This window comes from Scyliorhinus torazame, chromosome 8, assembly GCF_047496885.1.
Source record: "Scyliorhinus torazame isolate Kashiwa2021f chromosome 8, sScyTor2.1, whole genome shotgun sequence".
Classification (NCBI taxonomy): Eukaryota; Metazoa; Chordata; class Chondrichthyes; order Carcharhiniformes; family Scyliorhinidae; genus Scyliorhinus; species Scyliorhinus torazame.
The window spans coordinates 232,948,036-232,975,693 of NC_092714.1; the positions used below are offsets into that span (position 1 = coordinate 232,948,036).

The 27,658-nt window shown below is 49.9% G+C and overlaps 1 protein-coding gene across 3 annotated transcripts in view; it reads right to left on the reverse strand.

The window, feature by feature from the left end:
* LOC140428452 (tyrosine-protein kinase Srms-like) overlaps window positions 1-27,658 on the reverse strand; it is a 95,754-nt gene that overhangs the window by 52,098 nt on the left and 15,998 nt on the right. For all 3 annotated transcript variants that reach the window (XM_072514929.1, XM_072514928.1, XM_072514927.1), the window contains exons 2-3: window positions 15,241-15,362; window positions 3,371-3,531 (exon numbers count right to left, since the gene is read on the reverse strand). In XM_072514929.1, the coding sequence (XP_072371030.1) occupies window positions 3,371-3,531; window positions 15,241-15,362 (283 nt within the window). The remainder of the gene's footprint in view (window positions 1-3,370; window positions 3,532-15,240; window positions 15,363-27,658) is intronic.

Consider the following 27,658-nt stretch of genomic DNA (forward strand, 5'->3'; position numbering starts at 1 on the left):
ATCTGGGGAGGACTGCGCCTCTTCCTGCTGCTCCTCCACTCCGCCCTCCTCTGCCTGCGGCACATCGCCCCTCTGCTGGGCTTTGTTGTGCAGGACGCAGCACACCACAATGATGCGGCCGACCCTATCTGACCGATACTGGAGGGCGCCCCCAGAGAGGTCCAGGCACCTGAAACGCATCTTCAGCACGCCAAAGCACCTCTCGATCACTCCCCTTGTCGCTACATGGGCATCATTGTAGCGGTTCTCCGCCTCATTGCGTGGCCTCCCTATAGGCGTCATCAGCCACGATCGCAATGGGTAGCCCCTGTCGCCCAGCAACCAGCCCCTCAGCCGGGGATGGCGTCCCTCGTACATGCCGGGGATGGATGACCGCGACAACACGAATGAGTCGTGTACACTGCCTGGGTGACGGGCGCAGACGTGCAGGATCATCATGGGGTGGTCGCAGACCACCTGTACGTTCATCGAATAGGTCCCCTTCCTATTAGTGAACACGGCCCTGTTATCTGCAGGTGGCCGCACGGCGACGTGCATCCCATCGATCGCACCCTGGACCATGGGGAACCCGGCAACGGCAGAGAAGCCCACGGCCCGGGCATCTTGACTGGCCCGGTCCACGGGGAAGCGGATGTAGCGGTGCGCCATGGCATAAAGGGCATCTGTCACTGCCCGGATGCACCGATGCACCGATGTCTGCGATATGCCGGACAGGTCCCCACTCGGTGCCTGGAATGACCCCGTTGCATAAAGGTTCAGGGCCACCGTAACCTTGACGGACACGGGGAGAGGGTGTCCCCCGCCAGTGCCACGCGGTGACAGGTGTGCCAGCAGGTGGCAGATGTGTGCCACGGTTTCCCGGCTCATCCGGAGTCTCCTCCTGCATTCCCGGTCCGTGAGGTCCTGGTATGACTGCCGGGGCCGGTACACACCGGGCGCCCTCGATGCCTCCGTTGCCGTGGGGCCGCGACGTCCTCCTCCCCCTCCTCATCCTGTCGGTCAGGTGTCCCTCCAGCCTGGGCGGCTGCCGCCTGCCCCTCTGCGGCAGCCTGCGCCGCCTCTCTGGCACGCTCCTCCTCCTCCTCCTCCTCCTCCTCCTCATCCAGGGCAACATAGACATGAGCGGCTGCCACCACGGCGGCCAACATCGCTGGATGGTCTGAAAACATGACGGCCTGGTGGGGGGAAGGGGAACGACGACATGTCATCATTGCCCATATCCCATCCTTCCCCCAGCCAGGTGGCATGGACCGCATGGGTCCAACTGTTGGAGGCTGGCACCTGGCCAGGTGGACCAACTCATTTGCCCTCCCATCACCCTCCTCGGCACGGACCTCCTCCCCAACCCCCAACCTCCACCCCGGCATGGACCCCTCCCCAACCCCCAACCTCCACCCCGGCACGGACCCCCCCAACCCCCAACCTCCACCCCGGCACGGACCCCCCCAACCCCCAACCTCCACCCCAGCACGGACCCCCCCCCCCCAACCCCCAACCTCCACCCCGGCACGGACCCCCCCCCCAACCTCCACCCCAGCACGGACCCCCTCCCCAACCTCCACCCCAGCACGGACCCCCCCCCAACCCCCAACCTCCACCCCGGCACGGACCCCCCCCAACCTCCACCCCAACCTCCACCCCAGCACGGAGCCCCTCCCCAACCTCCACCCCAGCACGGACACCCCCCCCCCAACCCCCAACCTCCACCCCAGCACAGACCCCCCCCAACCCCCAACCTCCACCCCGGCACGGACCCCCCCCAACCCCCAACCCCCAACCTCCACCCCGGCACGGACCCCCCCCCAACCTCCACCCCAGCACGGACCCCCTCCCCAACCTCCACCCCAGCCGGACCCCCCCCAACCCCCAACCTCCACCCCAGCACGGACCCCCCCAACCCCCAACCTCCACCCCGGCACGGACCCCCCCCAACCTCCACCCCAGCACGGACCCCCTCCCCAACCTCCACCCCAGCACGGACCCCCCCCCAACCCCCAACCTCCACCCCGACACGGACCCCCCCCCCCAACCTCCACCCCAGCACGGACCCCCCCCCCACCCCCAACCTCCACCCCGGCACGGACCCCCCCCCAACCTCCACCCCAGCACGGACCCCCTCCCCAACCTCCGCCCCAGCACGGACCCCCCCCCCAACCCCCAACCCCCAACCTCCACCCCGGCACGGACCCCCCCCCCCAACCTCCACCCCAGCACGGACCCCCTCCCCAACCTCCACCCCAGCACGGACCCCCCCCCCAACCCCCAAACTCCACCCCGGCACGGACCCCCTCCCCAACCCCCAACCTCCACCCCGGCACGGACCCTCTCCCCAACCCCCAACCTCCACCCTGGCACGGACCCCTCCCGGCACTCCCCCGGAGCCCAGCCTACTCTAACCACCCCCCCCCCCCCCGCCCCCCCGCCGCACACACACACACACAAGCCGAGACACACCTCTCCTCACGCAATCAGTCTGCGGCCACGCCATTTCCTGCCCAGAGCCAACCCCCCAGGCCGTCACTCACCTCCTCGCTGGTCGGCGTGAGCCTGGAGCACCGGGTCACGCCGATGAAAAGGAGGTTTGATTCACGTCGACGTGAACGGTCATCACGTCGACGGGACTTCGGCCCATCCGGAAGGGAGAATATCGGCAGGCCGAAAATCGGCTGCATTGCGCAGACCCGTGACATTCTCCGCGGCAGCGGCGCCATTAACGCCCCGCCGACTTTTCTCCCTTCGGAGACTTCGGCGGGGGCGGGGGCGGGATTCACGGCGGCCAACGGCCATTCTCCGACCCGGCGGGGGGTCGGAGAATGACGCCCACTGTTCTGTACAAAACAATTCCTGCACTATGTTGAGTGGAAGGTCTTGTTATTTGGCGACTTATGCATACGGTGACAGCCTGATAGATCACAGATGATCTGCTGACCAGGTAATCTGACCAGGAAGAGCCAAGTTGTGAGTGAGTCCACTCCGGGAGTTAATAGAATGTATTTTAATGTACAGATATGAAAAAGTTGTTCAACCAAAATCTTTGTGCTTCTCCACTTCAAAGTTTAATTTTTTTCAGCGTCTTGAGACTTCTTGCTCCATGAAATGTACGATGAAACTGTTGTTGAAGTTTTAGAAATCAATGAAATCAACCAGGCAATATCATTAGGTCAGCAGGAAATTTCAAACAATCATTTCATGGTTTCCAGATCACATGCGGGCGATAATGTCACTTTAGATAAAGCAATCCACAACACATTCTGTCTTTTTAATTACCCACAGAAGATTTTGGAAAAGGCTCCCTGAACGTAATAAAGTTGTACATCGCAAACTTTTTCATACAGTTTTCTTTTACGCAGCACAAACTTGCAATACATACCTTTGCACAAGGGTTTGTTATTGGAAACCCAACGGTCCTCCAATCCCTTTTGTAGAATTCCAAAAGATCACTAATTGTCGGAAACATTTTATTCTCATGAAGATACAACATTCCCTCTGGTGAGGTAAATATCCGAAAGTGATGGACTTTATCATTGAGAGCTGCAGATGAAAACAAACATTCAAAACTGAAAACATATATTCCGCGCCTCATGTTTCATGCTTTATAAGTGGACCAGCACAAAGACTGGCAGGGGACGGAAACGTCTGCACTGAAGATTGCTCTGTAACCATCAGCAACAGTGCTGTAAAATTCACTGGTGTGCGATTTTGTTATCGGTTCATCCCTTTTCTCTCTAAAAGTTGTACCATTTTCCTCCAATGGGCTCATTTGTCTGTGCGGTAATATTGTAAAATGCTGGGTACACAGTAGCTTTACATAGTGACTAGAACAGTTCACTGCCCTCTTGTTGAGAATGGATCAAATTTAGCCAGCTTCTGGGGCGGGATTCTCTGCAATCGGCGCAATGGCCGCCGACCGGCGTCAAAAACGGCGCGAATCAGTCCGGCATTGCACCGCCCCAAAGGTGCGGCATTCTCCGCATCTTGAGGGGCCGAGCCCTCACCTTGAGGGGCTAGGCCCGCGCCGGACTGATTTACGCCCCGCCAGCTGGCGGGAAAGGCCTTTGGTGCCTCGCCAGCTGGCGCGGAAATGACTTTGCCGTGCGGCGCATGCGCGGGAGCGTCAGCTCACGGCATCCCCGCGCATGCGCAGTGGAGGGGGTCTCTTCCGCCTCCGCCATAGTGGAGACCATGGCGAAGGCGGAAGGAAAAGAGTGCCCCCACGGCACAGGCCCGCCCGCGGATGGGTGGGCCCCGATCGCGGGCCAAGCCACCGTGGGGGCACCCCCCGGGGCCAGATCGCCCCGCGCCCCTCCCAGGACCCCGGAGCCCGCCCGCGCCGCCTTGTCCCACCGGTAAGAGAGGTGGTTTGATTCTCGCCGGCGGGACAGGCATTCCAGCAGCGGGAATTCGGCCAATCGTGGGCCGGAGAATCGCCGGGGGGGGCCCGGCAACTGGCGCGGCGCAATTCCCACTCCCGCCAAATATCCGGAGAATTCAGCAACCAGCGGGGGCGGGGTTCACGACAGCCCCCGGCGATTCTCCGACCCCCCGCCGGGTCGGAGAATCGCCAGGGGCTGACGTGAATCCCGCCCCCGCCGGTTGCCGAATTCTCCGGCACCGGATATTCGGCGGGGGTTGGAATCCCGGCGATTCTCCGGCCCCCAATGGGCCAAAGTCCCGCTGCTGGAATGCCTGTCCCGCCAGCGAGAATCAAACCACCTCTCTTACCGGCGGGACAAGGCGGCGCGGGCGGGCTCCGGGGTCCTGGGGCGGCACGGGGTGATCTGGCCCCAGGGGGTGCCCCACGGTGGCCTGGCCTTCGATCGGGGGCCCACCGATCCGCGGGCGGGCCTGTGCCGTGGGGGCACTCTTTTCCTTCCGCCTTCGCCATGGTCTCCACTATGGCGGAGGCGGAAGAGACCCCCTCCACTGCGCATGCGCGGGGATGCCGTGAGTGGCCGCTGACGCTCCCGTGCATGCGCCGCACGGCAAAGTCATTTCCGCGCCAGCTGGCGGGGCACCAAAGGCCTTTCCCGCCAGCTGGCGGGGCGGAAATCAGTCCGGCGCGGGCCTAGCCCCTCAAGGTGAGGGCTCGGCCCCTCAAGATGCGGAGAATGCCGCACCTTTGGGGCGGCGCGATGCCGGACTGATTCGCACCGTTTTTGGCGCCGGTCGGCGGACATTGCGCCAATTGCGGAGAATCCCGCCCCTCATGTTCATTGCAAGTAACTGCTGACCATTTGAATGACCATGTGACACAAAAGCATTATATTCATTTCAATATCTGTAAACTGCAGGGACCATCAATATGTTCCTTACAATAACCAGACCTCAATTTAAAAAGAAATCATTCCATGTTCAATCGATTAAAATGTGAGCTTTGATTTTGACCCCTTATACAAAGGGCACGTGTGGGGTTAAAATATTCCAGGGCGACGCTTCCCGGATCCACACTTTAGTGTGCACATACCATTTTAACAGGTAAATTTCAAATGCTAGGTTCTTGTCTCAGACAGACGAGAGATTTATTGTGATCTGAAGGCAGGCGTTGTCAAGGAAATCCAGCACTCCTGACAGCAGACCCAAAAGAGGGCCAAGTTGGTCAATTAAGTTAAAAGCTATCACACAGGTACAATGAGTAATCAAAAAGGGCCATGGAATTTATTTATTTGGGGATAAGCACCAAATACTTGCCTTGCGGGGATGCTCACATCCCAGGAAAGAAAAACTATCTCAAGGGGGTTCGAATTCAAAGTGAATGAAGTGGTGTTTCTGCTGTACCCATGAGTCCATCTGGACTCCTGTGTTCAGCTTTGACTCCATATAGCTACTGTAACTCGGAAAAGATGTAGTGGCCTTCGAGGGGGCACAACACAAATTTACCACAATTATACCAGGATTAAAGGCTAAATTAGGCAAGGTGGCTTTAACATGGTTTGTACTCAGTTGAGTCTCGTCCTTCAAGTCCATCTAAAGGAAGCAGAGTGAGAAAAGGAGGAAAGTAGATGAAAAATTAACTGGGGAAGAAATCGACTTATGAGAAAAGGTTGGCTGGCAAAGAGAGGTTAAATGGATAATTCAAGGATGAAGAAGGATGGGGAGTGGTGGGAATGAGGGCAAAGTGAGAGAGCGAATGCTTTAAAAGCCTTCAAAAACTTACCAAATGCTTGGAGGTCCGGGTTGATTTGTTATGTTGTAGGTGTAACATAAGCGGCTTCCTTGTGGTGCACTTAACAAAGGAAGGTTCAGACGTGGAGATAACTTCAACACGTTTATTAAACTATTTACACTTCTATTACTCGGGTTCCACACTGCTGCTAATCCTACTATAGCTACCCAGACTGACTAACCAGTTGCTGCAATCCACGTGGTGGGTGTAATATTGAATCAACCCTGTGTCTGTACTCACTGACTGTCTCCACTGGAAAGAGACAGATCATGTGTGTGGTGTCTTTTATATATGGGTTGGTGTATTGCCCCCCTGTGGTCGTGTCACCTCCTTGTGTATCGTGAATGTCTATTGGTCGTGTCCTATCTATCTGATCTATTGGTTAAGTGTGTGTGTGTGTGTGATGTTTCTGGTGCTCCCTCTAGTGTCTAGCTAGCCTACATGCATTTACATTGATGCACATCACCACATCCTCCCTTTTTTATATGTTCATATTTTCTGTACACTTTAAGAAAATTGAACAAAGAACAGGTAGCTAAGGTAAGGTATATACAAGTCACGGGAACAGTGATTAAACAATAAGTCCAAATCATTTGTGTGAGTCCAAAAACCATCAAATCACCATGGTCAAATGTCTCTCTTGGTTATGAACGCCATCAACGTCCCTGTGCCACAGGAACCAAGAAGTGGTCAAATCACTTTGCTGTCTGATTTGGAGTCCCTTTCTTTTTTCGATGTTTGTGATGGTGCTGTCGGATGGCATCTTGTAGCTGATAAGGTGTTGACGTTGAAGAGGTACCATCAACAGTATCATTCGAGGTCATGGATGTGCCATATGTTGAAGTTGGATGAGACTGTACATACTGGTTCTGGCCACATGCTGTGCTGGAAGGGTGATCCTGCTGAGAACCGTTGAAGCTTGTCGAATTGGAAACAGAATTGCTGCTCGCTTAAATACCTGGTGATGGTGTGAAACTAGAACCTTGCATCTGATAGGAATATGCCGTCTGGCCAGGCTGGGGTGCAGCAAATCCTGGGTTGTAACTAAGGCATCCAGTCTGTAGTGCAGATTGCGCTTGCGGTAGTCCTCCTTCAGTCTTGATTCCATTAGTGGGCAATCCGTAGTGCTGGCCTGTTTGAGAATGTGCTGCCTAGACTGCTGGCTGCTGCATGCCTGAATACTGGGTTTGTCCAGCATGAGCTGTCATTGGCTGCACTGCTGGTGTGGAGAAAATGTGTGGATATAGCTGTGGTGAATATTGGTGTATTCCTCTTGGAATGTAGCCACTGCTTGTTATTACTGACGCAGTGTAATTGTTAAGTGATCCATCTCCTGTCATTGTGGCATCTGCTGTCACCCGGAGTGTGCCATCACTGAGGTTGCGGCACTCCCTGTCTGGAGTAAAGTCTGGCTTACGTGAATCAGAGTCGGCGTTTGGTTGCTCCCCATCTGGAGTCTGGTCTGTTTTAACTGAGTTGGTGTTAGTTTGTTGGATGCTCCCCATCCGGAGTCTTAGCAGGTTCACTGGACTCAGCTGAGATTTCTTGAAGCTGCACGTCTGAAACATGCAGGAATGCATTGACTTGTGGAGAGGTTCGAGCAAATGAGGGTGGAAATATCATGGTGTCACCAGTTGTCTCACAGTGATCGTCGAGTGCCTCTGTACACACTAGCTGAGGTCTGTCACTTTGCACATCTTGCATGGGAAGTAGGATGCTGTCGTCACTCGTCTCACATGCTGTGGGTAGATCCTCAGCAGCTGCTTGTTGTTCACTTGGGTTGGGTAAATTGTCAGAGTCTTCATCTGGTGGTGCAAACAATGTGGGTGGACTGTCATTGTCTTGCTGTTGTCCTTCATTTGGGCTTGGTCTGTCATCGTCGCTTTGTTCTTCACTGTAGCATGATAGACCGTCATGGTCGTCCTGCTGTGCACTGGAGCGTGGTAGACTGTCGTAGTCTTCTTGCTGTTTACTTGAGCATGGCAGACTTGCATCGTCTGCCGCTAGTTGGTCAGAGGAGGTTGCTAGACCCTCATGGTCTTGTTCCTACAAGGACTGCGCGTCAGAGTCTTGCGTTGCTTCTATTGTGGAGGCTGTCCATGAGCTCGCTGCGGAGGCTTGTGACATTGGAGCCATGTCTTGTGTGTGCAAGGACTGCGCTCTGGAGTCTTGCGTTCCTTCTATCATGGAGTCTGTCCACGAACTCACTATGGAGGCTTGTGACACTGGAGTCACTTCTTGTTCATGCAAGGACTGCGGTGTGGAGTCTTGCGTGTCTTCTTTCGCAGAGTCGGGAACCCTGAGCGGTGTGTGGACCACACTCTGTGTGGCAGCAGGCCGCTCTCTGTGGGCTTGTACCGCTCTCTGTCTCTTGGTTTCAGGCTGCAGCATCATCCTGCACTCACGAGTTGGGATGTCATATCTGCTGGACTGAAGATCCTCAAATCCGAAGAATGAATCCGCATCTGCGTCAGATTCACTATGGGGATCGCTAATGTGCAACATGTCTAGTTGCGGTTCGGATTTGGTACTGGGGTAGCCTCCCAAGGTGAAAGGTTCGGCTCGAGTCGTAGTCTTCTAGGACCATATCATCACTGTTTGCGTCGGAGCTGGCATTGGGCTCGCGAGGTCCAGAGAAAATGTAAAAGTCGGTATTGAAGTATTCAAGGTCGGAATCATCAGTTTGGGCATAGGTAACTGCTTGTTGCAGGGTTCGTCGGAGGTTAATTTCAGTTCCTGGTTCAATTTGAGGCATAGTGCTGTCATTCCAGGTGAAGGAAGGTTGTTTTACAGCTTTAAACGATTTTTTCTTTGATTTGGGACGTTTCCTCTTTAAATGGGCGTGGTCCGGGCCTCTGACATCATGAAGCATGTGACGTAGCATGTAGGAAGCGATTGCTTTACCGATGGCCGTTTTCGTGATTGTGCATACGCGGCGTCTGGCAACTGCGCAAGTGCAGACCCTTTAGAAAGATGGCCATCGATCAAAACTGTTCTCTGCTCCGGGATCTCGGCCTCGGGGTGAGTACTGGCGCTTCTCACCTTTTCTTGCTGGTTGGAGTGTGTTTTCCTCACAGTATTTGCCGAATTTGTCCAGGACTGCCTGGAATTAGCTCCTGTTTTGCCCTTTGGAGAACTTGAATTTTTTAAAGATTTCTTCTGCTCTGGCCCCGACTATGGTGAGGCGAAGCTCTGTCCTTTCAGCATCGGCCAGGTCTTCTAGTTCGACTGCCACCAGGAAGATTTCAAACCTTTGCTGGAATGCCTGCCAATTTTCGCGGAGATCGCCGTGGCACTGGAGCTGCTGCGGAACCCGGATCTCGAACATCTTGCCTGGGTATCGTTGCTGGTTGTCACTGTACGCTGAGGTATGGCTATATGGATTGAAACAGTTCAGTCCTGGTACCATGGTTTGTTATGTTGTAGGTGTAACATAAGCGGCTTCCTTGTGGTGCACTTAACAAAGGAAGGTTCAGACGTGGAGATAACTTCAACACGTTTATTAAACTATTTACACTTCTATTACTTGGGTTCCACACTGCTGCTAATCCTACTACAGCTACCCAGACTGACTAACCAGCTGCTGCAATCCAAGTGGTGGGTGTAATATTGAATCAACCCCGTGTCTGTACTCACTGACTGTCTCCACTGGAAAGAGGCTGATCATGTGTGTGGTGTCCTTTATATATGGGTTGGTGTAATGCCCCCCTGTGGTCGTGTCACCTCCTTGTGTATCGTGAATGTCTATTGGTCGTGTCCTATCTATCTGATCTATTGGTTAAGTGTGTGTGTGTGATGTTTCTGGTGCTCCCTCTAGTGTCTAGCTAGCCTACATGCATTTACATTGATGCACATCACCACACGGGTCACAGCCCAGACTTAGCTTCACATCTGCCTTTCAGTAGACCTGACCCACTTGACATACTTCCCTGCCACCTTTCTGCTCTGCTGTGCCCAGGTGACTTGCAGCCTGGGAGACCTCAGTAATGTCGCTATTATTCTGTCTTATTTGTGCTAGCCTAATTTTAAGAGCGATCTTGCTGTGCAGTGGTAGCATCCAAGGTTCAATTCCCACTCTGGGTCTTGAGGGTCAACTTGTTTGAGGCCAAACAGGTTGATTATCAGCTTGCAAATCCTTCCCAATGGCAGGTGGTAAGAGCAGGAGACTTTCCTGTTCAGCCATGCTGCAGAAGGCAGCACTTTGCCAAACATAACCATGGACTAATCCAATGGAATTCCATGGTCAAGTAACTGCTAAGTTGCATTATCTATTCTAAACTGCTTTAGATTAAAGATAAAAAGAGAAATATTTTAGTTAGAAAGTCCAGCTGGAAATTTAAAAAAAAACAAGAGCCAGGTGATGTGTTGCACCTGAATGATGTGGGAGCTGGTGGACCCCATTGTGGTTCCTAGTGACACACCTGTGTTGGTTGCTTGAGGAACTTCGACTCAGAGTTAATGAGCTGGAGTCTGAGTTTTAGACGCTGCGACACATCAGAGAGGGAGAGAGTTACCTGGATGTTGTGCTTCAGGAGGCAGTCACACCCCTCAGATAAACTACCTTGAATTCGGCCAGTGGTCAGGAACAGAAGGGTGTGACTATGAGTGAGGTAGGCAGAGGGATCCAGGATGTATGGTTGCAGGATCCTCAGCCCTTATCCTTGTCCAACAGGTTTGAGACTCTTGCTCCCTGTGTGGGTGAGATGGGGGACTGTGGGGAGGACGAGCAAACTGACCACAGCACCGTGGTACAGGGCACCATTCGTGCCGGGGGAAAAAAATGTAGTTGTAATCGGGGAGATTATAGTTAGGGGCATTGACACTGTTCTCTGTGACCAGGAACAAGAGTCCCGAAGGTTGTTTTGCCTACCTGGTCCTTGAGTTTGGAATATCTCACCTGGGCTGCAGAGGAACTTGAAGTGGGAGGGTAAAGATCCAATTGTCATGGTCCATGTAGGTACCAATGAAATAAGGAAAACAAGGATCTGCTGAAGGAATATAAGCAGCTAGGGGCAAAATTAAAAAGCAGAACCAAAAAGATAATAATCTCTGCATTACTACCTGAGCCACCAGCAAATTGGCACAGGATCAATGAGGTTAAAAAAGTAAATGCATGGCTCAAAGGTTGGTGTGGGAGAAATGGGTTCAAATTCATGGGACATTGGCACCAGTACTGAGGAAGGAGGGGGCTGTTCCGATGGGATTGTCTTCACCTGAATCATGCTGGGACCAGAGTCCTGACGAATCAGATAACTAGGGCCGTAGATAGCGCTTTAAATTAAATAGTGGGGGAGGTTCAGTTGTATGGAAAATTAGAAAATCAAAGGTTTTGATTTGAGGGGAGGGGCGGTCAACGCAGGACTGAGGGTGTTGTACCGAAATGATCGCTGTATACAAAATAAGATACATGAGCTTGTAGGGCTCATTGAAATTGGTGGGTATGATGTTGTGGGCATCACAGAGATATGGCTGCAAGTGGATCAGGGCTGTATTCTAAATATCCAAGGATATGTGTCCTATTGAAAGGACAGGCAGACACACACAGCGGGTGGGGTTGCCTTGTTAGTCAGAAATTAAATCGATAGCAAGAAGCGATATAAGGTCAGAAGGCGTAGAATCTGTATGGGTCGAGTTGAATCTCAAAGGAAGAAAGACCCTGATGGGAGTTATGTACAGACCCCCTAGCTGTAGTTAGGATGTGGGGCAGAAAATAAATCTGGAGATAGAAAAGGCATATAACAACGGCAATATTGCAATAATCATGGAGGACTCCAATATGCAGGTGGTCTGGGAAAATCAGGTTGATAGCGAATCCCAAGTAAAGGAATTTGTGGAATGTCTACGAGATGGTTTTTTGGAACAGCTTGTGGTAGGACCCACTAGGGAACAGCCAATTCTGGACTTTGGCGATATGTAACGAGGCGGACTTAATTAGGAAGCTGAAGGTGAAGGGACCCTGAGGGAGCAGTGACCACAATATGATAGAATTCACTCTGCAGTTTGAGAGGGAGAAGCTGGAATTGGATGTAATAGCATTACAATTGAATAAAGGTAACTACAAAGACATGAGGGAGGAGCTGGCCAGAATTGATTGGAAAGGGAGCCTAAAGGGGAAGACGTTGGAACAACACTGGCAGTGGTTTTTAGGGGACAATTGGGAGGCAACACAAATTCATTCCAAGGAGAAGGAAACATGCTAAGGGGTGGACGAGGCAACTATGGCTGACAAGGGACGTCAGGGACAGCATAAAAGCAAAAGAAAAAGCATATAATGTGGTGAGGATTAGTGGGAAGCCAGAGGATTGGGGAAGCCTTTGAAAGAAAGCAAAGGACAATTAAAAAAGCAATAGGGGAAGAAAATGAAATATGAGTGCAAGCTAGCTAGTAATATAGAAGAAGATTGAAAGAATTCTTTTTGACATATAAAAGGTAAGAGAGAGGCAAGAATGGGCATTAGACCACTGAAAAATGAGGGAGAAGTAGTAATGGGGAAGCAAGATTCAACAGAGGAACTGAATAGGTACTTTGCATCAGTCTTCAAGGTGGAAGACACCTGTGGCATACCAGAACTTCAAGAGAGTCAGGGGGCAGAGGCGAGTGTAGTGACCATCGTTAAGGAGTAGCTGCTGGGGAAGCTGAAAGATCTGAAGGTGGATAAATCACCTGCACTGGATCGACTACACCGCAGGATTCTGAAGGAGATAGCTGAGGAGATTGTGGAGGCATTGGTGGTGGCCTTGCAGGAATCACTAGAGTGAGGGAGGGTTCCAGGTGACTGGAATTGGCTAATGTAACACCCTTGTTTAAGAAGGGCGAGAGTTTGAAGATGGGAAGTTATAGGCTGGTTAGCCTGTCGGTCTTTGGTAAGATTTTAGAGTCCATTATTAAGGATGAAATTGCAGAGTAGTTGGAAATGCATGATAAAATAGGACTGATTCAGCACGGCTTCGTCAAGGGATGGTCATGGCTGACAAATCTGTTTGAATTCTTTGAGGAGGTAATGCCGTTTGGTCTTTGCCTTTTGGGTGGGATTCTGATTCCAATGGCTCGTGGTACTTGGGTATATACCATGCCGGGAAGGTCGCAGGAGGCCTCACCCAGGATCTACCAGCAACGCTGCGCTCTCGCTGGAGCGCAATGTGGCCGGTAGATCAGTCCCTTTATCTTATGGGCTTATGGTCACCAATACTCTCTTTGGGCATGCTACCCGAGAGAGGAGGGGCCTAAATTTATGGCCATTCTTCCCGAGCCCCACCTACCTCAGAACAGGAGTGAATTTACACAATTAATTTGCTTTACGCTTGCATGAATATTTTTAGGAGGCACACAAGTGTTTTTCCCCATTGGATTTTCAGCTATAATTTTTTGAATAGTGGTATCAATTGCAGGAGTGTTCTCTATGAGGTGACAACATGTCATCACTGATAACAAATTACGATAACATTAGACAGGAATTGAAGATTTTGGATTGGGTGCGGCTGTTGGAGAGTAAATCAACATTGGACATGTGGGAGTCTTTCAAGTGACAGAATTCAGGAAAGCTACGTTCCTGAGAGAATGAAAGATAAGTATGGGAAGTTTAGGGAGCCTTGGATAATGAGGGATATTGTGAACCTTGTCAAAAAGAAAAAAGAGACTTTTGTAGGGCCTCGAAGAATGGGGACAATCAAAACCCTTGAGGAGTATAAAGAAAGTAGGAAGGTACTGAAGCGGGAAATTAGGAGGGTTAGTGTAGAAGGAACTTTAGTTGGTGGATTAGTTGCCTTAATACCCTGTATTCCTTCTTAACTGGCTGCTTGGCTATATTTCATGGCAATGGGCACTTGGCAAAGCATGATGGATATATTAGCTTTATTTCAGTCAAGAAGTTCTGCATGTAATAGGCAGAAGGTCAGACTATGTAAACAAGTGCACAGCTGCACATTTTGCTGAGAGTAGACGATTATTATTGTCCTTAGGCTGGGAATTCAAGGCCTGTTGTTTAAATCTGCTCGCTTGTCTGTGTCTGGGCTTATCAAAGGAATGCCTCGTTTTTCCATAATATTGCTTATTAAACCATATAAAGTACTGCTATACTCTTGTAAGGTGGGGACAATTAGAAGGACGGTGGTCACTCTAACTCCCTCCACGAACTTCGTGTTATAATAAAAGACCTTTGCGAAACCTCGAAGTTTTGGCTAGTTTTTTCCACAACAGTTAGGAGGGGTCATGAAAAGTCCTTGGCAAGTAGGATTAAGGTGAATACCAGAGCTTTTTATTCATAGGTAAAAAGCAAGAGGGTGGCCAGGGAAAGGATTGGACCACTTCAGGACAGTGCGTGGAATCTATGTGTTGAGCCAGAGGAAATGGGCGGGGTGCTAAATGAGTACTTTGCATCAGTGTTCACCAAAGAAAGGGACTTAGTGGAAGATGATTCTTGTGTAGGGTGTGTGGACAGTCTGGATCATGTTGACATTGAAAAGGTTTTGCTTTCTTTATGGATGGCTTTCGGGGGAGAAGGGGTTTGGGTGGGTGTAGTTTGTATCCTATTGGGCTTTGCAGTATTGTTGTGACTATTGTTATAATGAAAATCTTTTCTGAATAAGAATATATTTTTTAAAAATCTCATAACACAATGAAGATTTTTCGCCAACTATCTCTCTTTATGCTGTAATATACAGAAAGAAGGCTGAGTTCTGTTTTTATCTAATAATAATCTTTAATATCTTGAGGTGCACTTTGGGAAGATTCCCTTGGGGCTTGAAGGAGCATGCATACTTGATCATTCAGTAAAACAACAGAACACCTGATTTACTCTTAAGGTAAACCAAACAGACCTCCCTGCAGGGGTCAGCGAGCAGCAATCAGAAGTAGGAATTTTGGTTGATATTTTCAAACATCAGCCCATAATTCTCACCATTAGCTTGATTGAGATGGAGTAACCAATCACAGAGTTGGGATCAAATCCAAGAATACCTGATCTCCTGAACTCAGTATCACATTCCATCTGTATTGACCCATCAAACCATTTATTACACATTTATTACAACTTAACTTTCAAAGAAGCGTTGCTTTTCACTTAACCATATTTCGCATACCTGATATTGAATAGTCACTGTCACCAGTCTCACTTTTACGGACAAGGAAAGTTCCATTTTCGTTGTCTGCAGCCTGAAGCAATTTTTCCGCATTGGCTCTTGATATGGTTTCAAAATACCACCTGATTTTAAAAGAAAATCTGATTTTTACTCTATTCTACTAGGGGATTCCCTGTGGCATAGCTGTTGGACGATATGCTACTTCATATAAAGATGTCTTAATAAATCAAATTCTGTTCCGTGAAATCAGTGCAATAGGGAAAGTTTTATCACATTTATAGGAAGTGTGTGTTGTATATTATAAATATCACATGCACACATACACATACAAAGCAACATTTTTTTTGAAATATTGGCAGGTTCATGAAGAATGTGACACCTGGGGCTACTAGGAACACAAAGCATCATTATTCCTGACGACAGTTGCTGCTGAGTTATGTTGCTAACTTTTGGTTGGTTCAATTGGCTCTGTTCTATAACCTTTGCTCTCGAGTCACCAGGTATCTTTATGATACCGCCACGAGGTTCAAGTTCAAGTAATGATCAATAACTCAGTACACCAAGTAGTAAGATTCAAGTCAAAGCACATTTATTATACACAGTAAATCACTACTCATGCACAAATTCTACTTCTAAGCTACTTCTACAACTAACAGGCCTATACTTAACTTCGGACTGGCCCACCAGGTCAGGGGAACAAATGGCCTTTTGTTCGGATTCTGAAACTGCGGGATTCAAAGCTGGTATGGACTGGTAGCTAGGAGCGCCTATCTCGTAGCGAGCGTTGACTTAAGACTTATGGTTTCTTGGCGGCAGTTGAACCGGTCACGGTCAAGGTTAGTTCACGTTGCTGTGTGACCCGGTCAAGAAGGACGATTTGAACTTGAGGGCTTAACTTTATAGTCCCCAGGGGCTTACCGCTTTTTGGGGCGGACCCTGTACCTGGTTCTAGGTGATTGGACTTTGTTCCAATCGCTTGGTTCAATTTCCCCAATACTGGAGCGGTTCCCTGATCGATGGGCGGTCTTGAGGTATCCATTAACCTCTTTTGTATTGGCTCCTGGTGGCGCCGGGGAGTCTGGCTTAGCTTTGTTTGTCCCAAATGTTGCGATTGTTCCTGGGGATCGCGCATTAGTATGTAGATGGCTGCTACATTATTATGCAGATGGCTGTTGGTATCGATGCTGTCTGGGCTTTTTCAGAGTTTAATCCACAGTAACTTGCACCTGCTGGTTTCTGCCTGTGTTGGCTGAATTTCCCTTCAGCCTTTGCTGTTCTCCATTTTAAATCGGGACTTGGCCAACTCAGGTGTCGACAGTTACCGAATCTCACATCACAGAAACAGGGGCGAAATTCTCCTGAAACGGCGCGATGTCCGCCGACTGACGCCCAAAACGACGCCAATCAGACGGACATCGCGCTGCCCCAAAGGTGCGGAATACTCCGCATCTTTGGGTGCCGAGCCCCAACATTGAGGGGCTAGGCCAGCACCGGAAGAATTTCCGCCCCACCAGCTGGCGGAAACGGCCTTTGTTGCCCCGCCAGCTGGCGCGGAAATGACATCTCCGGACGGCGCATGCGCGGGAGCGTCAGCGGCCGCTGACAGTTTCCCGCGCATGCGCAGTGGAGGGAGTCTCTTCCGAAAGAGTGCCCCCATGGCACAGGCCCGCCCGCGGAACGGTGGGCCCTGATCGCGGGCCAGGCCACCGTAGGGGCACCCCCCGGGGTCAGATCGCCCCGCGCCCCCCCCCAGGACCCCGGAGCCCGCCCGCGCTGCCTTGTCCCGCCGGTAAATAGGTACTTTAATTTACGCCGGCGGGACAGGCAATTTATCGCCGGGACTTCGGCCCACCCAGGCCGGAGAATCGAGCGGGGGGGCCCGCCAACCGGCGCGGCGCGATTCCCGCCTCCGCTGAATCTCCGGTGCCGGAGACTTCGGCAACCAGCGGGGGCGGGATTCACAGCAGCCCCCGGCGATTCTCCGACCTGGCGGGGGGTCGGAGAATGACGCCCCAGGTCTGTGGTTATTCACGTCTGATGCTCTTTCTCCATGTAAACTATCCAATAGAATTCTAAACTCTTGCTTGCTCACTCATACTTTTTATTCCTCTTTTTTGAGCAACCCCAAAATCATTGGTTAAGACTGCTTTGTTTAAACCATAGAAGTTAGTGCTGAGAAATATTTCCATGCAATTTATTAAAAGTTATTACGATCCCAGTTGGTGTTACTACTGAATGATAAAATTCCACAATGAAACCCTGGCTCAAACAATTGTAACTTTTACTTTTTTTTAGAAAATGGGGAGGAACAGAATCACAGGACTGATATTCATTTTTAACAACAAGGAAAAATATTTATTAAACATGAAATTTTTAAATTATAATACAATACGCCTTTACTCACCCCACAGCTTCACAAATGTATAGAGTTTTCAAACATAGCACCCTACTCTGAAACCAATTGGCCAATGCCACTCAACCGATCTTCCTTGGGTTTCTTCTCAAAATCCCCTCAGATAATTGTCACGAGTGTTCTCAAACTCCGCTCCCAAAAAGACATGCTTCAAAATCTTCTTTCAAACAATGCTTCCATCAGTGGTTTGCATTAACAATCCGCTCCAGGTTTTCCAACAGTGCCTGGCCCTAGTCCCCTTTCTCTTTGTTCCCTGAACTTCAGATTTTTGGAAACTTCTCTTCATTTTTTAAGTTTCCTTAACTATTTCTTTATTTTACTGCACTTATTTGTTATCCATTACTCTGGCAAAGCTGAGAAAGATGTTCCCTCTGTGGCTGGCTACAACCACCTGCTATAAATACAGCTAAAACACATAATCCCAAAATGCCTTACTACCCTAAAGGTGCCCTTGTTGCTAAGCAACGGCATTTAAACTTCTCCAAGTGTATTTACTTTTCACGCCGTAACCCTCTCTAAGCACAATTTGAACTGACCAAACACCCACATATATTAAACACCTTTGTTCAACATGAATCTAACTATAGGTTTACCCTTTCTTACACAGAAACACTAAATTAAACCCACTAAAAACTATAGTTTATTTCTAATATGGAACAATACAAATATAAATCCCTTAAAACTCCATACAAAGTGTTAAATTGTGTGCAGTTTTGCAATTTGGACTCATCAACTTGCATTTATAGAGCTGCTACAATGTAGTAAACCATCTAAGGCGTTTCACAGAATGGTATCAGACAAAACCCCAAATTACCTCACAGGTAGCTTTATCACACTACGGGACATTGTCTGTGCAGAGTCTGCATGTTCTCCCCGTGTGTGCGTGGGTTTCCTCTGGGTGCTCTGGTTTCCTCCTTCAGTCCAAAGATGTGCAGGTTAGGTGGATTGGCCATGCTAAATTGCCCTTAGTGTCCAAAATTGCCCTTAGTGTTGGGTGGGGTTATTGGGTTATGGGGATAGGGTGGAGGTGTGCGGTTGGGTAGGGTGCTCTTTCCAAGAGCCGGTGCAGACTCGATGGGCCGAATGGCCTCCTTCTGCACTGTGAATTCTATGAATTAAACAGCACGTCAAATGAACATTTTAACTCAACACCACTTATGCAGGCAGGTAACAATGATACCTGCATTTACAGAATATATTGCTGCTGTTAGTGCAGATCCTTGAGACCCCTTTTTGAAAGCATATCTCTGTGGCAGCTTTTCATGACCTCTGACGGTAATTTTCCAAATCCTTCGGCCCCACCTGTTCGAACAAAAATCTTCTTCTCTCTCTGAGCTCCGTCCACCACCACAAACAATGGTTCTGTCCTGGAGTGTCCAGACTTGAACTCATCATCGCTATCTGGGCTTTTGATTGCCCACTCCCATTTACACAAAAGAACAGGGCCATTCTATGAATATGCAACTAATCTCCAATTTACAGACAAAAGAGGCCATCAGACTCTGTAATGAGCTACTGGCTGGTCGATCACAATGTCCCGGAGGATAATGGATCTTCAGTGAATCACCCTGGCTGAAGAGGGGTACCCTGTTTATTCGTATTAACGGGTTTAAGTCTGACAATGTAACTCAGGCCAGGTGTGGGCACATACCTCTCGCTCAATGCTAACAGTTTTACCCTCAATCTTTTAAAACATTTTTTTTAATTCTCCTCCTTTTTCACATTTTCTCTCAAATTTACACCCACCAACAATAAACAACAATCAGTGACAAATATGTCAATCCCCATACCAATAACAACGATCCCATCCTCCCACAAAACCCCAAACATTAGCCCGCATGTTCACATAAACAAATGACAATAAGGAATCAGGAATCACCCATAGTCACCATTAACACACACAGCCCCCCTCCCCCCCCCCCCCAACTAATGTTCGATGTGATCCAGTTCTTGAAAGTGCAAAATGAATAATGCCCATGAATTGTAGAGCCCCTCCATCCTTCCCCTCAGTTCAAACTTAACCTTCTCAAGTGTCAAGAATTCCAACAGGACCCCCGCCGCGCCAGGGCACAGGGTGAAGAGGTTGTGCTCCATCCCATCAGGATCCACCTTCGGGCGATCAATGAGGCGAAGGCTACAACATCTGCCTCCGCACCCGTTTCCAATCCCGGCTGGTCCGACACCCCAAATATGGCCTCCCGAGGGCCTGGGTCGTTTCACGTGCACCACTTTAGAGATTACCTAAAAACCTCCTTCCAGTAATCTTCTAGCTTTGGACAGGACCAAAACATACGAACGGGAGTTGCGCCCCACCCCCCCCCCCCCCCACCTCCCCCCCCCCCCCCCGCAACGTTCACATATATCTTCCACCCCTTCAAAGAATCGTCTCATCCTCGCCATCGTGAGGTGTGCTCTGTATACCACCTTCAGCTGTATTAGCCCCAAGCTCGCGCACGAGGTGGAGGGTTCACCCTCCGGAGCACCTCACACCAGAACCCTTCTCCATACCCTCTCCCAACTCTTCCTCCCACTTTGCTTTGATCCCTTCCAATGGTGCCTTCTCCTCTTCCAAAATAGCTCCGTAAACCGCCGACGCTACCCCCTTCTCCAGTCCCCATGTCGTCAGCACCTCCTCCAGCAATGTGGAGGCCGACTCCACCAGAAACCTCTATCTTCTTTCTGGCAAAATCTCGAACCTGCATGTATCTAAACATTTCCCCCTGCTCCAGCCCATACTTCACTTCCAGCTCCTTCAATCCTGCAAACCGACCCCCAAGAAACAAATCTTTTAGTGTCTTAATCCCCTTCTCCTCCCATTTCTAAAAATTTCCATCACACTTCCCTGGCTCAAATCTGTGGTTCTCCCGAATCGGCATTTCCCTTGACCCTGCCCCCAACCCGAAGTGTTGGCAAAACTGCCTCCAAATTCTCAATGAAGCTATAATTACCAGACTCCCTGAGTATTCCCCTGGGGCCATCGGGAGTGGCGCTGTTGCTAGTGCCTTCAATCCCGACCCCCTGCACAAACTCTCCTCCATTCTGACCCACTGGGAATCAACCCCTCTGACCCAGCTCCGCACCTTCTCCACATTCGCCGCCCAGTAGTAATACATCAGGTTCGGAAGACCCAAATCCCCTGCCTGCCTTCCCCTCTGTAGCAGCACCTTTCTAACTCTGACCACCTTCCCTCCCCATATGAACGAAGTAATCCTTCCATCAATCTCTCTGAAAAATGCCTTTGGTAGGAAAATCGGCAGGCATTGAAAAATAAACAGAAATCATGGCAACACGTTCATTTTAACCGCTATATCCGACCCGCCAATGACAGAGGGAGACCATTCCACCTTGCCAGATCGGCTTTCACTCTCCCCACCAAACTAGAAATGTATACCCCCCCCCCCCCCCCACCTCACTCCCGGGCAACCTGAGCCATCAGGTATCTAAAGTGAGTCCCCCGGCTGAGGCACCACAAAATACTCACTCTTGTCTCGATTTAGTTTGTACCCCGAGAAAGACCCAAACACCCAAAGCAGCTCCAATATTTCCCTTATGACATTCGGTTCTGACACGTATAACAGCAAGTCATCGGCATATAAGGACACCCTATGCTTTGTCCCACCCGCACTATTCCTTTCCATACCCCCGAACTTCTTAATGCAATGGCCAACGGCTCAATCGCGAGTGCAAACAGCAGAGGGGACAAAGGACATCCTTGCCTAGTCCCACAGTGGAGAGAAAAGTATCTCGAGCTGATGTTATTTGTGCAGACACTTGCCCTCGGTTCCTTATATAGTAGCTTTACCCAGTCCAAAAATCTTGGTCCAATCCCAAACCGCTCCAGAACTGCCATTAAGCACCCCCTGTTCTACCCGGTCAAATGCCTTTTCAGCGTCCAATGCCACAACCACCTCTGTTTCCTTCCCCTCTGCCGGTGCCATAACTACATTCAATACCCTTCTAACATTTGAAAAGAGCTGCCTCCCTCTCACGAACCCCATCTCAGCTTCACCTATCACCTTTGGGAGGAACTCCTCCAGCCTACCTGTCAGTAACTTCGCCAATACTTTTGCGTCTATGTTTAAAAGTGATATGGGCCTAGACGACCCACACTCTGTTGGATCCTTGGGCGACATTCTCCGACCCCCCGCCGGGTCGGAGAATCGCTGGCGGCTGGCGTGAATCCTGCCCCCGCCGGTTGCCGAAGTCTCAGGCACTGGATATTCGGCGGGGGCGGGAATCGCGCCGCGCCGGTTGGCGGGCCCCCCCGCTCGATTCTCCGGCCCGGATGGGCCGAAGTCCCGCCGATAAATTGCCTGTCCCGCCGGCGTAAATTAAATCACCTACCTTACCGGCGGGACAAGGCGGCGTGGGCGAGCTCCGGGGTCCTGGGGGGGGCGCGGGGCGATCTGACCCCGGGGGTGAACCCACGGTGGCCTGGCCCGCGACCGGGGCACACCGATCCGCGGGCGGGCCTGTGCCGTGGGGGCACTCTTTCCCTTCCGCCTCCGCCATGGTCTCCACCATGGCGGAGGTGGAAGAGACTCCCTCCACTGCGCATGCGTAGGAAACTGTCAGCGGCCGCTGACGCTCCCGCGCATGCGCCGCCCGGAGATGTCATTTCCGCGCCAGCTGGCGGGGCAACAAAGGCTGTTTCCGCCAGCTGGCGGGGCGGAAATTCCTCCGGCGTCGGCCTAGCCCCTCAATGTTGGGGCTCGGCCCCCAAAGATGCGGAGCATTCCGCACCTTTGGGGCGGCGCGATGCCCGTCTGATTGGCGCCGTTTTGGGCGCCAGTCGGCGGACATCGCGCTGTTTCCGGAGAATTTCGCCCCTTATCTTTTTTAAGGAACAGGGAAATCGATGCCTGCCCCAAAGTTTGTGGCAACACCCCCTTCCCTATCGCCTCATCAAACATCCCCACCATCAGGGGTGCCAGCTTATCCTTGAATTTTTTATAATATTCCACCGGAAACCCATCCGGCCCTGCCACCTTCCCCGACTGCATCCTTCCAATTGCATCTTTTATCTCCCACTCCACTATCGCTCCTTCTAATGTAGCCCTGTACCCCTCTCCTAACCTCGGGTACTCCAGTCCATCAAGAAATTCTGCATCTCCCGGTCTCCCCCACGTGGCCCTGACCTGTACAACCTCTCATAGAATTCCTCAAAGACTTTGTTAATCAGTTCTGGAGCCACCACCAACTACCCTGCCCTTTCCCTCATCTGAACAATTTCCCTTACCGCTGCCTCCTTCCGAAGCTGAACTGCTAACATGACCTTCCTTATCTCCATGCTCGTAAACTGCACCCCTTGCCCGCCTCAGTTGGCGCACCGCCTTCCTGGTAGATAGTCGGTCAAAGCTCGCCTATAGTTCCTTCCTCTTTTCCAACTTCGCTGGGTCCCCATCTTCTGCATAACTCCTATCTACCTCCAACATCTCATCTGTTACCCTCAGCCACTCCAACCTCTAATCTTTGTCCACCCTGGCCTTAAACGAGATCACCTCACCCCTCACCACTGCCTGGAGAGCCTCCCAGACAACTGCCTTCGACACCTCACCCGTACAGTTGAAACCTACATATTCCTGAAAATGAAATGAAATGAAATGAAAATCGCTTATTGTCACAATAAGCGATTTTCATTTCATTTCATTTCATTTTCAGGAATATGTAGATTTCAACTGTACGGGTGAGGTGTCGAAGGCAGTTGTCAATTACCTTATAAATTTTGTCACAGAACCCTCGGTCCCCCAACAGTCCCACATCTAATTTCCACCCCGGCCACTGCGCTATCCCCTTCTCCAGTACCATATCCACCCAATGCGGAGCATGATCTGATACTGCAATTGCCGAGTATTCCAACCCCAGCCAAGAAAGCTTTTCCCACCACAAAAAAGTCAATCCGTGAGTATACCTTATAGACTGCCGAGAAAAATGAGTACTCCCGCTCCCTCGGGTGCAGAAACCTCCAAGGGTCCACCCGTCCCATTTCCACCATTAGCCCAGCCAACGCCTTTGCCCCCCCTGATGGGACCAGCGAGCCCGGCTGTGACCTGTCCAACCTTGGCTCCTGCACCAAGTTCCAGTCCCCCCCTACTATCAGTTCATGTATGTCCAAGTCGGGGATGGCCCCAAACACCTTCTTCGCAAATCCCACATCGTCCCAATTGAGACCGTATATACTTAACAGTGCCACTAACTTCCCCTCCATTGCCCCTGTCACAATCACATATCTACCCCCCTGATCAGCCACCACCTTCTCCATCTGGAAACGTACTCTTTTGCTGAGCCCTTCGAGCCCTTCCGTCAATCCAGAGTGAAACACCTGACTAACCCAGCCCTTTTTAAGTCTCACCTTGTCCTTCACCCTCAAGTGAGTCTCCTGCAGCATTGCTACATCAGCTTTCAAACTTCTAAGATGCGCAAGCACCCTTGACCGCTTGACCGGACCTCCTAACCCCCTCACGTTCCACGTGACTGTCCTAACTGGGGGTCTCTCACCCCCCCACCACCCTTCTTATCCACCATCATCATACCACCGTGCCCTGCACCATGAGCCTGACCCGCCCCTATCCATTATTAACATTGAACCCCTTCGCCCCCTCCCAAAATCCCCCCTCCTACATTTCCTCTCGAAAAATATCTCCCAGCATTGATCCCTTCCCCCCCCAGCTCGCCTCGTAGGCCCATCGAAATCTGCTAACCCGGCTCCAATGTCCGCAGCCCACCTCTCACCTCACCTCCATTACCCTCAGTCTTTTAACCTCTAAATTACCCACTACATATCTTCAATCCCATTTCCTAACATCTCACTATTGTAACATCAGGTACTTCCTGCACACATGAAGCAGGACAATCCAACCCAGCCAATTACTGCCCTATCAATCTACTCTCAATTATCAACAAAGTTTTGGGAGGAGTTGTCGACAGTGCTATCAAGCAGCACTTACTCAGCAATAATTTGCTCACTCAAGGGCCACTCAGCTCCTGGCCTCATTACCACCTTGGTGAAAACAGGGACAAAACAGCTGAACCCAAGAGGTGAGCTGGAAGTGACTGCACTTGACATCAAGGCAACATTTGACTGAGTGTGACATTAAGTAGCCTCAGCAAAACTGAAGTCAATAGGAATCAGGAGGAAAGCTCTCTGCTGGTTGGAGTCATATCTAGCACAAAGGAAGACGATTGTCATTGTTGGAGGTCCATCATCTCAATCCGATGTATCGCTGCAGGAGTTCCTCAGGGTAGAGTCCTAGGCCCAATTGTTTTCAGCTGCTTCATCAATGACCTTCCCTCCGTCATAAGGTCACAAGTGGGGATGCTCACAGAAAATCGCACAATGTTCAGCTAGGAATTCTGCAAAGTGTAACTCAACTCTTGACTTCCCAAGGCATGTTCACCATCTACAACGCAAAACACAGGAGTGTGATGGAATACTCTCCATTTACTTGGGCGAGCGCAGCTTCAAAAAAACTCAAGAAACTTGACACCATCCAGGACAAAGAATGGGCATTTGGCATATTTTCAGACTGCCCTCTTAATTCTGCAGAAGTAGACAGTCTGCGCACATGATGTGCACAACTCCCAGTCTCTCCCTCAAATTTATTTTAAATGTGAATGCACCACTTAAAATAGGGTGGCACTTCTTGCATTTCTCAAATTAACAACTCTAGAAGACTTGTTGGCTGCAGACTTGAGGGCTTATTTTATTTATGCATTCTGGAGGTCCTAGTGGAGGAATTGTGGGTTGGTAGTGAATTTCCTGAAGAAATATTCTCAAGGACTTTGTCAAGTGTAGAATACACCATCTGGAAGCTGGAAATCGAGGTCGAAAATATCTTGTGATTCAGTGGCTGAAGTTGTGAGCACCCTGTAATACTGCTTCAAGTGGTCCGATGGGCACCAACTCAACTCAGTCTTGCTTGAGGTCTAAGAGTGGGCGCAGTGTCTGGAATGTGTGTAGAAATGCAATGGAGGAAGGTATGACCATATTGGAGAATGAGTTTGACCTTTTAATTAGTATTTTTAGTGCAGGAAATGGCAAAATGGTACATGATACAGTATGGAACACAGCAATTCTTTAAAGGAGGTTTCAGACATGACAATTAGAGGTAATACAGTGGATGTAAGATACATCAACTGTTGCAAAGTCTTTGACAAGCTATTACTTGGAAGATTATGAGAAGCTAGTGTGGAATTAGGACAGCAATAGCAAAATGAACCAAAATTAGTCGGAAAGAAAGGAGAAAATGGAGAGTAGGAACGATGATCAAATCACTGAAACTGAAGAAGAATAGTTGATTGAGGAATTACTATACCCACCCGAGGCCACAGATCTGCTATATTCATCGGAAATTGGAGAAATTTGAAGTATAATCCTCTAAATATTTAAAATCAAGAAAATTCTGTAATGTCATTGAAAAGAAAACAAACATATTCTAAATGAATACGTGCCTTCCCTCAGGAATATATTTAAAGAGACATTGTCCCTGATACTCGTGGGAGGTTAAGAGGTAGTTTTGCAGTTAAGAAAGCTCGAAGGATGGGTCTTCCTCAGGCCTTCCAAAAGTTAATGAAAAGGGCCCAATTATCACTTTTGAAATCAGTCTCCTGGCAGTTCTCAGCAAGATTCTGAACGTGTCAAGGTTGTTAGGCAGGCAGGCTTGTGGCTCCAGCCTGTGATCGTAGAGGAGGGCCGGAGAGATTGATAAAAGAGGGAAGAAGATTGTGGAGGGCCCCCAAGAGAGATCAGAGAAGGAGAGTTTTGGAGAGGGGTGTACAAGAAATCAGAGGGGTAAGAATAGATGGTGGAGTACCTGGGGGACTGGAAGGAAATTGGAAGTTGTGGAAGACATCAGGAGGGCATCAGGTTGCAGGGGAGGGTATGATCACTGGAGAGGTTGACAGGTTTGCTTGTTAGGCTGGGGAAGTACTCATGCTCCATCTGGCTCCCAAACAGTGCTGGAAAAGCATTTTACCTGTTCCATGCAGCAGTCCTCGCCTCCCTTCAGCTGCTGAGTTTGAGGAACCAGAATAACAGACATTCCCCAGCATGATGCACTGGCTGTGGTCGTGCACCAGCTGCAAACTGAGGAAGTGAAAACCCTTGTGGTCCAGGAAAACAGTAGAGATCACATAAGGTGCCCACAATGCAATGTCCATGCAGTCAATGGAACCTGCACAATGGAGAAGCCTGCAATCCAAGCCTTGTAAAACTGAAGCAATTGGATTGGAGCCATTCTATGCCATTTATTTGTGATATGAGAAGATTTTTTTTATGTGTGTGGTTCACACATGGAATGCTCCCAAACTCAACTAGATTACTGGGACGCAGACATTGCCTACACATTCCAAAGTAACTATCAATGAAGGAACAATACAAAACTTGACACAGGTTGTAAAGCCATGAATTCAGGGTCTATACCGGGTTCTTTGGGGTATGCCACTTCTCCCAAAGTAAGCTGCTTGAGACTGTAGTTTGTTAAAACCATTACTCGATATACATATTGGGGATTCCGTTCCCTCCAAATCTCTGTTACTCAATCATGTGATGTTACATAATCACTACATCAGCATCTTGTGCTTCTGATAACCTTTTCCTGTACAACTCCTCCAAAGTCTTTATTCCAATTAAATACATTCTCTGAAACTCTCTCCAAGTCTTTATCCTAATTATACACATCCTCCTATATCTCTCAGTTAAGTCTCAGATTTCACGGGAGGTGCCTTGACCAATCGCCTTGATTTTATTCTGGTCTCTTTCTGAGGTAGACGGCGTTCTGCACTCTCCCTTTAGTGTAATTGTCCTTTTCCTGGCTGGCTGTGGAGCTTTGCCTCGAACTTTCACTTTCTTTTCAGGATCCGAATTGGAAGCCCAAGTTTCTTTTGTTTTTCTTTCCAAGGATATTAAGACACGGTGGTTTCTATTTACAGCTCCCTGGTCTGTCACAATCCTGTAGTATCTCAGCTGTGGTTTTTGATTATGATGCCTCCCCGCTGTTGGTCTCA